Raw genomic sequence first — 15777 nt, 5'->3', positions numbered from 1 at the left:
AGGCTGGGAGKTTTTAAAAGCCTCAGGAATCTTTTGCAGGTGTTTAGAGTTACTTTGTTGATTCAGATGATGAGGTTAACTGCTCATTCAGAGAACCTTTTCATGATATTGTTGGGGACCAGGCTGGGGTAGTTGTTTTCTTTTTCCAGGTTTATCCACCAGAGGGCTCCTTGTGGCTACGTCTTTTCAGAGGGTGGGCCAACGGGBCTCAGTTGACGCACCTGCAAGAAATTATCATCACCGTGAGGAGTATATGAGCAGCAGGCGGCCAGTTCCTCCTCGCCAGAGTGTTTGCCAGCATTGGTACACAGAGCCCTCATTGAGTTGCCTAACAGCCTGTAATTTGATTCATAGCCTCTTTTGTGACCTAACCTGTCTTTGTGGATCCTCCCCAGGTCGTTGCCAGTTTTCTTTGGAACCTTTTCGTGATACCCGAGTTCGGAGGAATCCTCTCCTGCCGCCCCTGCACCGTTCCCTCTCGGTCTAGCGGGATAGACCTACCTGTCCGCCCTTCAGCCCTGCGAACTACCTGGTCCACCTACAACCTGGAGATAGCCTCGCCTACCCGCATCCGCCTGCCTCTCCCGGCTCGCTCTCTTATCTCCACTAAGCTGAAAATAAAACCTTTAACTAGACCCGCTCGCCTCTGAGTGTTCCTGCATGTGGGTCAAGAACCTCAAACCCATCATGACAGATATGCTAATTTTTGAGATGGGGATTTTGGGTTTTCATGAGCTGTTTGCCAAAATCATCAGTATTAAAACAATAAAAGACCTGAAATATTTCAGTTGGTGTGCAATGAATATAAAATATACGACAGTTTAATTTTTATCATTACATTATGGAAAATAATTAACTTTATCACAATATGCTAATTTTTTGAGAAGGACCTGTATGTCTCATCATTTGATCAGATATCTGTTTAAAGTAGAAAGAATCTCTTCTGAGGGAAATTTGCCTTTAAATTTTTATTTTCTTTATTTGTTCCTGTTTATTTACAGCAGAGATGAAAACCTGAGATGTTTCTATTGATCTGTGATCACATGATTGATCTGATTCGGATTGGAATAAAATATAAACTCATGAAAATACAAATAAAACTGAAATGATTGCTGCTCCATTTAGATTCATTGAAGAAAATGTTTTATAAACACCTTACTTTCATTTAGGACCAAATATAATGATATAAATCATAATGAATTATTTGGATTTATTAAATGTAATTTTCTTCCAGGAGTTGAATTTACAGAGATTAGAAATAAAGTTAAACTAAGTCAAAAAATGATATGGATAAAAGGTTTTACAGCTTTTAATTTCTTTATGATTGAAATATTGAAGTTTGGATAAACAACAGAAGTTTCTCCAGAGCTATGAAGCTACATAAAACAACAATTTCAGATGCTATTTCAGGATAAACCCCTGAAAAAATTGCATTTTAGTTGACATTTTTGTTTTCATTCAGGTTAAAAAATTTTTGTAAAATCTTTAAAGACTCTAATCAGCTCAGGAAGTTGATGAAAAGCTGCTAAATAACCATCAGTTATGCATCTATTCCTAATAAAACACATTATTTTATTTTACTGAGAACTCAGATTTTTATCAGTGATGTCATTTTATATTTAATATCAGAGTAAACTCATCAACCCTCAGCGTATATAAGATGGTTTTGAATCATGAATACAGTGAGACCAACCCAATCAGACCACGGCGCCCTCTAGTGGCTCCTGCAGATGGATTTGGAAACATTTCTGCAGTTTTATACCTTTAATTATGTTTAACCCATTGATTTTGTTTGACATGTTTCAGTCCAGATCCTCTCAGACGGTCGGAGCAGGTGGCTGATCATGTCGACCAGCCGATGGAGGAGAAGGTCAGAAACATTTACGGTGAACGATTCCCGGACCGGTTTCATCGTATTCCTGTTTGCTGATCCACATCTCCTGGAAGGAGGGGAGCGAGGCCAGGATAGAGCCGCCGTTCCAGACGGAGAACTGCCTCCCATCAGGAGCGATGATCTGGAGACATGAAGACACAACGGCCTAGTTAAAGTATCTGATCTGTGGTTGGTAAGGAAAATGAACCACCTGTACCTGGACGTTCACGCCCGGCGGGGCGAGCCGAGAGATTTCCTTCTTCATGCGATCAGAGAATCCAGAGAACAAGGTGGAGCCTCCAGACAGCAGGATGGTGGAGAAAAGGTTTTTACGAACATCCAGCTCACATTTCATGATGCTGCTGTGGATGGTTTGATGAACGCCAGAGGAATCCATTTCTAGAAACACAAAGACTTCAGTCAGCAAGGAGGAGAAACTAAAAACATTCACAGAGGAGAGGAGAGACAGAAGGAGGAGAAGGAAAAGAGGCGAGAAGAGACAGGTTTCTGGTTAAAACACCGTCTGGATTCTTTCACTCTGTCCTGATCTCTGTCTCCTCCACCAGGTTTCTGCAGGTTGTTTGGTTCACAGTTGATCTGTTACAAACCGATGAGTTCGGGCTTGAACAGCGCCTCTGGGCATCGGATCCGCTCTTCGCCGATGGAAATCTCTCGTCCATCTGGAAGCTTGTAGGTTTTGTCCAGGGTGGAGGAAGAAGCCGCCGTCTTCACCTGCTGGTCGAAGTACTGAGCCACGAAGCAGAGCTTCTCCTTCATGTCGGTGACGATCTCACGCTGACCTGAAATGTTACGGAGAGCCGTCAGCATGAACATCCTGCTGTCCGGAGATCAGCTGAAGGTTCGACAAACCGGCGGCGCTGAAGCTGAGTCCTCTGCTGTCCAGGAGCTTCAGCAGGTAGTCGGTCAGGTCGGCTCCACCCAGGTTCAGGCGCAGGACGGCCTGAGGCAGAGCGTAGCCTTCATACACCGGGACGGCATGACTGCAGCCGTCACCGGACTCCATCACCATCCCTTCAGGATGAAACACGATCAGAAACCTGGAGGAACATCAGATACATCCAGCAGAGTTCATCCACCTGTGGTCCGGCCAGAGGAGTACATGGACAGGACCGGCTGCATGGCCAGGTACAGGGCAGGAGGGCCGAAGGCCTCGAACATCACCTGACCAGACCAGAGGTGTTAGGAGGAGCTCTGGATCTGATTCTGTCTCCATGGTGATGGAGTCAGACCGGACTCACCTGGGTCATCTTCTCCTTGTTCGGTTTGGGGCTGAGCGGCGCCTCGGTCAGCAGGACCGGATGCTTCACTGGGTCAGTATGAAGCTGGTTGGAGAAGATGTGATGCCAGATCTGAAAACACACAGAGGATGAGTTTCTGCTGCAGATGAGAGAAAATCTTCATCTATAATCTGATAATTTAGATAATAATCTGATAATAATCAGTCAAATGAAGCCGGTTCCTGTCCTCACCGTCTCCATGTCGTCCCAGTCCACGATGACGCCGCGTTCGATGGGATTCTTCACGGTCAGCAGGTCTCTGCGACTCAGAGCTTCGGCTCCGATAAATCTGTCCTTCTGTCCTCCAGCCGCGTCCTGCAGACAGACAGGTCATCTACCCACCGCCTCTCCTGCAGCCCTGAGATGCAGAGTTGACCTCTGACCTGCCTGGGCCGACCAACCACCGATGGGAAAACGGCGCAGGGACCATCGGGTCCAGCAAAACCAGCTTTGATGAAACCGGAGCCGTTGTCAATGACGACAGGAGCGACTTGTTTCTCCATTTCTGAAACAAAACATTCAGATTAAAGCTGCTTTTAGTTTCCTCACTAACTGAATGAGAAATGGAGGATTTGAACTCTGACATTCTGTCACGTTTAAAAACATTTAAATCTGATTTGGAGACCATAAAGGAAACATCTGGACTCCTGTGGATCATAAACTGACACATAAAGGTCTAAAACAGTTTTAGAAACCATGAAAAGTAGAAAGTGAAGCATCAATAATCACTGAAAAGACGAGAAGCAAACAGGAAAACAATGAAGAAGAAATGAAACAGTAAGAGGAGGATAATAAAACTGTAATCAGGTCAGAGTTCATCTACTGCATCATCACTCAGGCAAAATATATAAATGTGCATATCTAGAAAATAACATTGTAACAACAAAGCTGGTGTATGAACAGGATGCCTCACTTTAACACATTTCTAGGTGTTTCTGTATCATTTCAGTTTGTTCTTCATTAAATCAATTTAATCACATTTAATGTAGAAAATCCAGACATTTTACTCCAGTAAGAGAAGCAATAGTTAATAGTTAATATTGATATTAAGTAAAATGTACCGTTCTGTTCTACTTTCCCCCAAAGTGTTGCTCAGTTAAATGTACCTGAGTTGTTTTACGATGAAATGAATCATCGAGTTTCGGTCCAATGGGACCAAGTCCAGTTATAAAAACCAGCTTTAATCAAGACTGAAATAAAACAAGATTAATTCAGTTTCTAAATTAGGTTGTTGAGAAAATGAGTTGATGAGGAAATTCTCCCCATAATCTGGTCTGGGGTCAGATTATGGTTCTGCTGGGTCCGGTCCTCAGAATCAGTGGGTCAGAACCAGAATCCATCTGAGTCCATCAGCCAGAACAAAAATCATTTCTCCTCATATCACAGGGTTAAAAACTTCAGGCAGACAGAAATGACTGTTTTACCTGAACTAAACATGGATTTAATTAAATTATATTATTCTTCATTTTCTCTATTAAAACACAGGAAATGAAAAACAGACACATTCTGACACCGACCTGCTCCAGGTGAGCTCCCTGCTTCACCTTCCTGTAGGTGAGACGATAATAAATGAACTTTGTTCAGTTTTTAAGTCATATGGACTCAGACGGAACACCGCCCACCCCCTGCTGGTCACTGTGTGGAACTGCATCCAGAGCCATTAAAACTACAGTAAATATAAACAATAAATCATTTAAATTCATAAAAAGCTTGTTATTGAAATATGCTGAGTCATTCATAATGAACTCTTTCTGCTGTGGAGATCAGTGATAAAAACTGATTATTAACTAAAGCAGAGAAAGAAACTCGATGCTGGACTTTAACCTCCAACAGAAGGTATTTCTACTATCATGTGACCTGACCACTAGGGGGCGTGACGGAGTGAACCGAGTTACTGCAGAGAAACAGCTGTTCATGCTTACCTGTGTAAATAAAGGGAGTTTCTGTTTGACGGACTTCCTGTCAGCTGGAGTGAAGCTAATAAATAAATGGAGTAAACTCATAATAAATCTGTATTAGTTGTAAAATCTCATCAATCTTTATTTTATTAGTTCAAAATTCACACATGGTTCTGGAATAATCTGAATATTATTCAGATTATTCAGATTAAATATTGCTGGAAAACTGAGAGCAGCTCAGAATGTGAGAGAAATTATTTTTCTGAAGTTTTTCTGATTTTATTTGATGTGTTTAGAGATCTAACAAATAGTTTATCATATTTTCATTTTATTAGATTTTTCTCATTATTTTCCAGCTCTGGATGGTTTTATTTATTGATCTTTGTTTGCATTTTCTGAAATATGAACTTGTTCCTTTTATTGTAATTATAGAAAATGATTTTAGCCTCATTTGTATTTTATATTTGTTTTTGTTTTGCAGTTTTCACCACATTGATCCTGTTGTTAATGTGCTGATCTGTGTTTCTGTGTCTTTATTTCTTGGTTTTTCTGTGAGTCTCTCTCCTCCCTGTGGATTTATCCCACCTGCTGTCTGTGTTTCTTGTATTTTTGTGTTTTTGTCCTCGTGGTTTTATGCCGTTGAGTCTGTTTCCCTGTTGGACTCTTTATTTCTGGATTCTTCATTAAATCATAGTTTTCATCCACATCCTGGTCTTCCTGCGTTTATCTTCACCCTCTACAACCACAAATCAGTTAAAATGTAGAGAATTAATATCACAACATGCCGTCATATTTTATCAGGGGAACAAAATGTAGATTTGATCTGATTTTATGACTCAGCAGAAACTTTATGACAACCATCTCAGTTTTCCAGGTAAAACGACTGCTGCCACGATTCCTGTGAGTTTTATGACTTTAACGCTCCTCCTGCTGCTGTTTTAGCATTTATTGAAAATTTATCAACATATAAGCTCCTTCATTAACTACGTTAAAGTAAGTAATAAAAGTAATAAAGTGATAAAACTGAGGCCTTCAGGTTGTTTTATCTCAGGACTGATTGAATCAGCAGCAGTTGTTTCTCATCTCCCTCCTCAGGTTAAAGTTTCTGTTTCCTCCCTGAAACAGTTTCTGACGTCCATTTATAGTCTAAATAAATCTACTGCAGGCGTCAAACACAAATACATATTTTAACCCTTTACTGCAGCAGAGGCTAGGCCTCCTGGGGTCACAGCTGGAGGTCACAGCTGAAGGTCACAGCTAAAGGTCACAGCTGAAGGTCACCAGGTCATTTAAAGACAGGAAACACTCCAGACCACCTGCTGCAGGTCAGATGTGTCTGTATGTGATTCACCTGACCACCTGCAGCAGCATCATAAACCGTGACCTGGACCTCCGCAGGGCCCTGGACTCCAACACGGTTCTGTCTGGAGGAACCGCCGTGTTCCCCCAGGAACACTGCGTCCCGTTTGGTCGATAAGGAGTTAATTGTTATAAAAAAGGAGAAATATTAGGTTTAATCTGCAGTTTAATCATATAAACTTTAATCATGTTTCACAGGATCTTCTGACAGATCAAATTATTGATGAAATGATCAGATGTAGATTAAAATGGTGATGATAATGTTTGACCTGTTTTCATCCTGGTGATGCGTTCAGGAACACGGCGGCTCAGTTGGACAGATCAGTGTTCAGAGGATCTTAGCATTAATGCTAACAGGAAGGCTAACATAAAGCATGGAAATCCAAACGTCTGGATGGTTAAAAGTCACCAGATTCAGATTTAATCACACAAAATTCTCAGAATATTTAATCAAAATGTTGGAAAAATGTTAATAACTTCAGATCAGAGTTTAAATACCGAACTGAAGCATAAATGTTATTATTATTATACACATTATATACATTAACAACATTAAAAGCAGCTCCTGTAGATATGTAGAATTTTAAAAACAACTTCAGTAATAAAACACAATAAAATAAATAATCAGAAGGATATGAATGGAAAATAATAAATCAGGTTCATATTCAGATGTGATCTGAGTTTATTGAACATCCCTTTAAAGTTTCACAGTAACATTAATAATATGCAGGACGTTATGAATATTAGACAACGACAGTAATGATGTCACAAACCTTTAATAATATAATTTAAATATTAAACTTTGCCTCATGGAGTCCAGAGGCGTGTTGTGATGAGCTGCAGCGCCTCCTTGAGGCCAACAGGTGGAACAGGTGAAAGCCAGGCCTGCATGAGGATTCATGTCCATCAGAGGTCAGAGGTCACTGCTGTGTGAAGTCATTTCCTGTCTGTCATGGTGCAGCAGCAGCAGCAGAGACCAGTGAAACCAGATCCTTCACTGAATCATTAACTGGATAATTGAACTTTTCTATAAGATCCTCGTTTCCTCAGAGGGTTTGTAGTTTCAGCTGAACCTGTTCAGTTTCTCAGAACCTGCAGAACTTTTTCTGGTTTCATGTTTTTATCACAAACATAAAAACCTCAGCAGCAGCAACATGCAACAACAATAACAACTCAAAGAATATTTTCTCATCATTTCCTTCTTTTCATGCTTTTGTTGCCGAATAAAATGAAAATGAACCAAAAAGAGATAAAACCAGTTTAATCTGTGGATCAGAAACATGTCAGCATTCCTCAGCAGAACCAAACAGAACCAAACAGAACCGAGCAGAACCGAGCAGAACCGAACAGACCAAACAGAACCGAGCAGAACCAAACAGAACCAAACAGAACAAACAGAACCGAGCAGAACCAAACAGAACCGAGCAGAACCGGCTCTCTGACAGGATTGTATCTCCTTCATGTTTCAGCTTGTAGGTTTTGAGGTTTAGCCGTGGAGGATTCCCTGGAAGCTGCTGCATCCAGTCCTGGAAGCTGCTGCTGCGTTTTCACCTTTTTTGGTCTGAACGTTTCTGCATGTAAATCAGATCCAGAGGCAGCAGGAGGCAGAACCGCCCAGGCTGCAGGTCCAGACCGGCTGGGAATGTCGGCAATGTGGCGAGGAGCTGAGAGCGGATCAGAGATGTGGATCAGCGGCTGCAGCTCTGCAGCATGTCGGCTACATCCAGGGGTTCATCTCATCAGCCTGATGGGAAACGAAGCTTCGCTCCAGATTTATGATCCGATAGTTCAGGACTGAGACGCTGCAGGAGGATCAAAGTTTTACAGATAAAACAATAAAATGCTTCAACAATCAGACTTTTATGTTTTGTTCTTCATCCATGAAGCAAAAATTATTTCACTAGCAAAGATCTCAGCTTCTTTTCCTGTTTGATCCAAAAATGATTCTTTAATTCTAAAACATGAATCTTAATAATCTGCATGTTTACATAAAATGTTTTAAAATGTAACAAAAAGTGTTTCAGTCGATGTAACAGATGATCCTGATGTTTGGTTAGTTTGTTGTTATGAGGATTAAAGTTCAGAGTTTTGTGGCTCTGCAGGTTTGAAGCTTTATGTCCATATAAGGTAAACAGAGGAAACATTAAAACCATTTTCAGATTAGATTAGATCAGATTAGAATCATTTATTTGTTCTGTACAGTTTAAAGGTTCTTTAAATAAACTAATTTAAAGTTTAGCTGATGAGTCGATTGATGATGAGATCATTTTCTCTGTAAACTGATAAAATGTGTTTTAAACTGTTGAGTTATGAAATGTGAACTTCCTCCCTGCTGCAGGTTTGGTCTAGTCCATACATGGACAGATGGAAGCAGCTCCAGCCTGAGCTGAGGGGGCGGAGCCTCAGCCTCACCTGGTTGGCAGGTTGGACCCACAGCATGAAACTGAAAACATGTTGCAGCTTCTAGCAAACAGTTTAAAACCTTTTATGAACTTTAACATGTTTAGTGATTAGAATTAAAACAGAAACAGGAAAAACTTCAGAGTGAAACGATGAGAATCTGTTCAGTTTTATTGAGTCTGGATCAGAAACGTGTCTGAACACGTTGAAAACATCTGCAGAAAGGGAGTTACACATAGAAACAACATTAAACCAGAAACTTTATGAAGATCTGATCAGAATGTAAACATGGATTTAAGATCTGATGACGGAAAATAAAATGTTTTCGTTTTTACAGATTCTGAAATAGTTTTAGTTTCATCATCTTCTGCTGGTTAAACCTTCAGGATTTCATCAGTTTCTGTTCTGGAGGCTTCAGGAGTTTAAACACGACATCAGCAACGACGGCGGCTGGTTACGGTCAGGGAGAGGTCAAAGGTCGTTTCTATCAGGGCTGCTGCACCAGTACAGACCTCATCGCCATGGAAACCTGTTTTTCTAAATCATGTTGTCATTTTTAAAAACTCCACCATCCACAACATTTAGAAATGTTTTCATTCACACAGAAACACTGAATATGAACCAGAACATATTCAGACCTTCAGGTTATAAAACTAATAAACTACGAGACAAACATGGAATCTGATGTGTTTGGGGTCAGAGGTCAGGTCAGCAGCTGGGCTAATACTTCAGCTTTTTCACAAAGAGACGTTTTCACTGTTCATATGAATTTGTGAGACCAAAGTTTTTAACTCTTGAATCTTTTAAAACTGTTTCCATGCAGGAGAAAAAAACGATGATAAACTTTCCTATGTGGACGGAAAGAGAAACATCCAGACTGATGATTCACAGCATGAAGCCCAGAGACAAAACCAAAACCCAAGAGCTTCACCTCAGACTCTACAGGAAGCAGGTAGGAGGTCAAAGGTTAAAGTTCAGGACAGGAGGATTAGAAAAGAATAAATACGACTGGAGGAGAAAAAACTTCCCTCTGATCAGAAGAACAGCTCAGGATGAGGAGCCTCAGTGTTTTCTGAGCCCTGCTGTCCAGCAGCCGACCCCTGAGGTCAACAGAGGTCAACAGAGGTCAACCTGGGTCATCAGCAGAACGATGACCCAAACCCAGCAGCTGATCTACAGAACCAGAGGAAGAAACTTCAGAGCTGGAATCCAGTGGATGGATGATAATTTATTAAAACTTTGCCTTTCACTAAAATAAAACTTTAAATCGATGTGTCAAATTAAGCATAATTAATATACAAAACACTTTATGTTAAGAATACTTATTTTCATTTTAAAGTTTATAACTTCATGTCTTTTCCTCTTAAGGTTCAGCCAGTAAAACATCTTTGTTCTGTTATATTATTGTAAACCTGAATCTGGAGAAGTTGGAGGGAAAATAATGTTAAAAATGATCTTGTTAAGATTAAATATTAACCCTGACTGTTTTAATTTAATGTATTCATGAATCAAACTGTATTTTTCCAGCTCCATCAGGATCTGATGGTTTCATTGAGCAACAGAAACAAACTGAAGTTTCAACATTTCTGACTCCATCAGTCTAATTATAATATCTGGGTCACTATGAGTCACTGGATCAGCAGAAACATCCATCAGTGACACCATGTTGTTGTTGATATAGATATAAATGAAATAGAAGAACCTGGTGGGTTGAAGAACAGAAAACATGAAACTTTTCCTGCTTCAGTCTGACAGTCATGACCTGCTGATCATCTGGATCAGATTATTATCAGAAAACTTTCATTTATTTCACTGAATGTTGAATTTATCAGATGAAACTGAAGCTGCAGGTTCTGCTCAGAATCTGATGAAACTTCAGGTTTCCGTTTGGAAATGTGGGAAAATTTCAAGGTGAGGAAAAGTTCCAGTTTTACAGCAGCAAGAAAAAAATACATGGATAAAAGTGAAAAGAACGAAACCAGCAGAGATGAAGGAGTTTAGTTTGGTTCAGACCTGAATCCGGATTTAGATCTGAATTAAACGTTTCCTGGTTTCCTGCAGATATTCTGCTGTCAGGGTTCAGTGAATCGTTGTGTTTTTACCTCAGGATGAAGGTGAAGCTCAGCGACATGCAGAGACCTGCAGAGATCCAGAACCTCTGCCGTCCTCTGGACCCGGTTCCTGCAGAACCTCAGCAAACTTCTCTAAATGCTGGAACTTCCTGAACTCAACAAGGGAACAATTTATTTCTGTTTCTGCTGTTTTCATTCTGATTCTCCAGCTGATAATTATTCAATAATGATCTGATCCAAACATCTGCTGCTTTTCTCTGATTTAATCCCATCATAAATGTGTTTTAATTGAAAATAAAATGATTTTACCTGTTTCTGGGTCGTTTCTCTAATAATTTTACCTTTTTCCAGTTTAGTTTTGGTTCTTCAGGCCAATCAGAAGTTTCCATCTCAGGTGAAATTCAGTCAGAAATCCTCCAGGTTGTTTCTGATGGGAGAAATGACTGACACTCCCTCCAGCCAATCAGGGCGCGAGCTGAGAAATCTGCTCACCTGGACCAATCAGGTTGCGAGCTGAGAGAACGTTACCTTTTATGGAGAACGCCTCAGTGAGGCGGAGCAGATAAAACCGGAGCTGCAGCAGCTGAGAGGCAGCAGTGAGAGGAAAGAGCCGACAGACCGACAGACACCTGAGACTCACCTGGACTCACCTGGACAGGTAAGAGGCGGCCTGGATCATATGATTCAGCTGCTAAATTATGGATTTTAGAATCTGACAGATTTAATCTTGGTGAACTTTAAATGTCCTGCTGTGTGTTTAATGTCTTTAACAAAACTCTTTAATGTTCAAATGTTTGTTTGTTTAAAAAAAACACGTTTTGAGGATTACTCTGCTTAAAATGTGGTGGTTTAGTTTTACCTGTTTATTTATATATAAAATTCATGTATTTATTTGGAGTTAAATTCCTCTTTAATTCAGTTAAACCTTCATAGAACCGTATAAAGGGAATCTTCTGAATTGATCCTGGTTCCCCCTCAGTCTGGTTCCCCCTCAGCCTGGTTCCCCTCAGCCTGGTTCCCCCTCAGCCTGGTTCCCCTCAGCCTGAGGAACCAGACAGGAAGTTGGGTGTGGTGAAACGTTTCATCACATCCTGCCTTCAGGCTGAAACCAGCTGAGGAATCAAACCGTGTGTCGTTTCTCCTCAGACATGGAGGACGATGTCTCTGCTCTCGTCGTTGACAACGGATCCGGTATGTGCAAAGCCGGGTTTGCTGGGGACGACGCTCCTCGGGCCGTTTTTCCCTCCATCGTTGGGCGACCCAGACACCAGGTAGGAACCGGGCCGCCTCCATCAGCCTCAGGTGTGACAGTTTGACTGATTCTGGGTCTGTGTGCAGGGTGTGATGGTGGGGATGGGCCAGAAGGACAGCTACGTGGGAGACGAGGCCCAGAGCAAGAGGGGCATCCTGACCCTGAAGTACCCCATCGAGCACGGCATCGTCACCAACTGGGACGACATGGAGAAGGTGAGCTAACCTGAGGTTATGGTGCAGACCTGTTAGCATGTTGGTTCCACCAGTTAGCTTAACGTTCCTTCTGTTCATCAGTGACTATAGCAGGAAACCATGGCTGAGTTTAAAGCTCTGAGTTCTGGTACAAAAGCTTCTATAACTTGGTGATGAAGGTTTGGCATCTTCATAATGTCTGACCCCTGACCCCTTCAGATCTGGCATCACACCTTCTACAACGAGCTCCGTGTGGCTCCAGAGGAACATCCGGTCCTGCTGACTGAAGCTCCTCTCAACCCCAAAGCCAACAGGGAGAAGATGACCCAGGTGGGTTCTGACCCAGTTCACAGGAGAGACTTTCTGCTCGTTCATCTGTGACCAGCAGTGAGATTAACCCTTTCTGTTCCAGATCATGTTTGAGACGTTCAACACTCCTGCCATGTATGTGGCCATCCAGGCCGTCCTGTCGCTGTACGCCTCGGGTCGAACCACAGGTCAGGATGATGAGACGGAGCAAACGGACCTGGGCTCTGAAATGATTCGTTTACTGAGTTGTACTCTCTAATCTTTCTCAGGTATTGTGATGGACTCTGGTGACGGCGTCAGCCATACCGTCCCGATCTATGAAGGCTACGCTCTTCCTCACGCCATCCTGCGTCTGGATCTGGCTGGCAGAGATCTGACAGATTACCTGATGAAGATCCTGACGGAGAGAGGCTACAGCTTCACCACCACCGGTACAGAACGGTCAGAATGAAACGGGCCCCAGTTTGGGCCTTGGGCTCTGAATGACCTTCCTCTCTCATCCTGACCTCCAGCTGAGCGTGAGATCGTGCGCGACATCAAGGAGAAGCTCTGCTATGTGGCTCTGGACTTCGAGCAGGAGATGCAGACGGCAGCTTCCTCTTCTTCCCTGGAGAAAAGCTACGAGCTTCCTGACGGCCAAGTCATCACCATCGGCAACGAGCGTTTCCGCTGCCCAGAGGCGCTCTTCCAGCCGTCTTTCCTCGGTCGGTAACGACTCAATGATTCAGATCTGTTGGGTTTTTAAGTTCCTGCTGGTGCCACGTCAGTGACCGATGCCTCTCGTCTGTAGGAATGGAGTCTGCTGGTATTCATGAAACCACGTACAACAGCATCATGAAGTGCGACGTGGACATCCGTAAGGATCTGTACGCCAACACCGTCCTGTCCGGCGGCACCACCATGTACCCTGGAATCGCTGACCGCATGCAGAAGGAGATCACCGGCCTGGCCCCGCCCACCATGAAGATCAAGGTATGACGGCTGGACCTCACTGACCTGCAGGGGTTGTACCTGGAAGAGTTTACAGGTCAAAGGTCATCCAGGAACTTATTGCAGCTGGTTATTTTGAAACAAGTTTCCAGACGATGAAGAAATGAAACTTGATCCTAAAAGAGTCTCATTAGCTTGTATCACAAAATGCAGATTTAATCTGGAGTCTTTCATGGCTCATTTAAGACGTCGTCTCAGACTTGATGTTTTTCTTGACCTTGTGTCTCTTTGCACAGATCATCGCTCCCCCAGAGAGGAAGTACTCGGTCTGGATCGGCGGCTCCATCCTGGCCTCTCTCTCCACCTTCCAGCAGATGTGGATCAGCAAGCAGGAGTACGACGAGTCCGGTCCAGCCATCGTCCACAGAAAGTGTTTCTAAGGTCGTCCCAGAGGTCCGGCTGCTTTCCACCTGCTGCATCCAGTCAGAAGGTCGTCGGTTCATCTTGTGTAAACAGACTGAAACATCCGTACAAGATCAACCAGCGACGGTTACAGTTCAGCCCGACATGAACAGAAACTTCAAGTCGTGACTCAGTTCGTTCAGATTCTCCACCTGGTTCAGTCCAACATCATCAGGATCAACTCTCTCTGTAGGAACTGAATGCATTAAAACTGAAACTTTCCAAATCATTGTAAAATTCATGATCTGAAATAAAATGTTTACACGTGGTACTAAAGTTGTTTACTTTTTGTTTTTCCTTTTTATTGTCTGAAATCAGTTTTTGCTCAGACTTTCTGAAGTTTTTCATCAGCCCATCAAACTGCCTGCAGTAAACCTGATGGTTATAGTACTCTGGTCTGTTTGCCTGACTTAAAATCAGCTCCATCAGCAGGACTAAAGGTTGAGGGTCTTCAGGCCCTCTGCTGCCATCTACTGGTCAGTTTACCAACTAGGGCAATTTGGGCTGATCTACATCTGAATAAAGTCCTATAGCTGATAATGATGCTGCTGTCCAGAGTATAAATGCTCTGAATGTTGTGTGGAGCCAGATCCTATAAGTTACATTTGGCTCTTGACCAACTTCCTCTTGTTCTGTAGACTTAAACATGACAGAAACTCATCCTGACCAAATATCAGCCTGATTAGATTATAAATCTGAGTCGATATAAAATGAATCTCCTCCACAACTAGAACTGAAAACACCTAAACTGACACAATTTCTTGGTATTAAACTTTCTGCACAGGTAAAAGTTTAACTTAAGATGTGCTATAAAGCAGAAATATTTAATGAGGAACCAAATGTTGAAATGTTTGAGTTATGAAATGTATCTGCAGTAGAGGATGATCATCTGTTCTGGTTAATGTTTATAAAATGACAGATTTTAAATGTTTCAGGAACCAAAACTAAGATTTGAGTCTGAGGAATTTTCTATTAAAGAATGAATCTGTCCAATAACAGATTAATCTGTTTATTTCTATTTCAAGGTAAAAGTGTTCAAAGACCCGATTCACTGAACTGAACAGTCAGAAAAGACCTGAACATGATTTTATAGACTCAGCTAAAGACAAACAGAGACATCCTGACCTGAAACTGACCTCAACTCTCTGGAGGAAACGAGTTCAGATGGACTTTGGTTTAAAAACCCAAAACATGAATGAAGGGAAACAAGAAGTTTAATTAAAAACAAACCTCTAGTTCTTCTTACAGGAGATAAACTCAGAAGATCTCAGTGACAAAATATTAAAGAAAATCATTCATATTCATAAAACACTATCAATATAAAATTAGAAAAAATAATTAAATGCTTTTTCTTTGTATATAGTTATAGTATATATAGTATATCTACTAGAACCTCATCACTGCTGGACACATGAAAATACTAAAATCAGATAAATTCACTGGACAAATATTTATATTTCTATTTTTCACAGAGATTAAAATACTTTGATATTTTGCATCATCATCACTGCATCTCAGCCAACAGGAAGGAAATAATATATTAATTATGACTGAACGTCAATATGACGCATTACAACCAGCACCAGTTTTATTATGTTGAAAATGAGCCAGACTCCAGCCGGGTCCAGGTGTTTGGTCTGGTTCTGGTCCAGCCGGGTCCAGGTGTTTGGTCCGGTTCTGGTTGTGGTGTTTGGTCCGGTTCTGGTCCAGCCGGGTCCAGGTGTTTGGTC

The 15777-nt window shown here is 41.9% G+C and overlaps 2 protein-coding genes across 2 annotated transcripts; one reads left to right on the top strand and one right to left on the bottom strand.

Moving 5' to 3' along the window:
- Positions 1–1862: 1862 nt before the first annotated feature.
- On the bottom strand, positions 1863–5336 carry LOC103470791 (actin, clone 302-like). Its single transcript, XM_008419459.2, has 9 exons — positions 4689–5336; positions 3555–3676; positions 3364–3486; positions 3133–3243; positions 2971–3055; positions 2744–2905; positions 2482–2673; positions 2091–2272; positions 1863–2015 (listed from the first exon to the last, which is right to left on the bottom strand). The coding sequence occupies exons 2-9, from the start codon at positions 3672–3674 to the stop codon at positions 1872–1874; spliced, it is 1119 nt and encodes a 372-aa protein (XP_008417681.1). The 5' UTR covers positions 3675–3676; positions 4689–5336; the 3' UTR covers positions 1863–1871.
- Positions 5337–11469: 6133 nt separating this feature from the next.
- LOC103470792 (actin, cytoplasmic 1-like) lies at positions 11470–14318 on the top strand. Its single transcript, XM_008419460.1, has 9 exons — positions 11470–11558; positions 12047–12171; positions 12239–12367; positions 12566–12676; positions 12759–12843; positions 12925–13086; positions 13168–13359; positions 13446–13627; positions 13882–14318. Exons 2-9 carry the CDS (start codon positions 12049–12051, stop codon positions 14023–14025), a joined length of 1128 nt encoding a protein of 375 aa, XP_008417682.1. The 5' UTR covers positions 11470–11558; positions 12047–12048; the 3' UTR covers positions 14026–14318.
- The last annotated feature ends 1459 nt before the right edge of the window (positions 14319–15777 follow it).

The sequence above is a fragment of the Poecilia reticulata genome, linkage group LG9 (assembly GCF_000633615.1).
Source record: "Poecilia reticulata strain Guanapo linkage group LG9, Guppy_female_1.0+MT, whole genome shotgun sequence".
Taxonomy (NCBI): Eukaryota; Metazoa; Chordata; class Actinopteri; order Cyprinodontiformes; family Poeciliidae; genus Poecilia; species Poecilia reticulata.
This window is presented reverse-complemented; position numbering and strand designations above follow the sequence as displayed.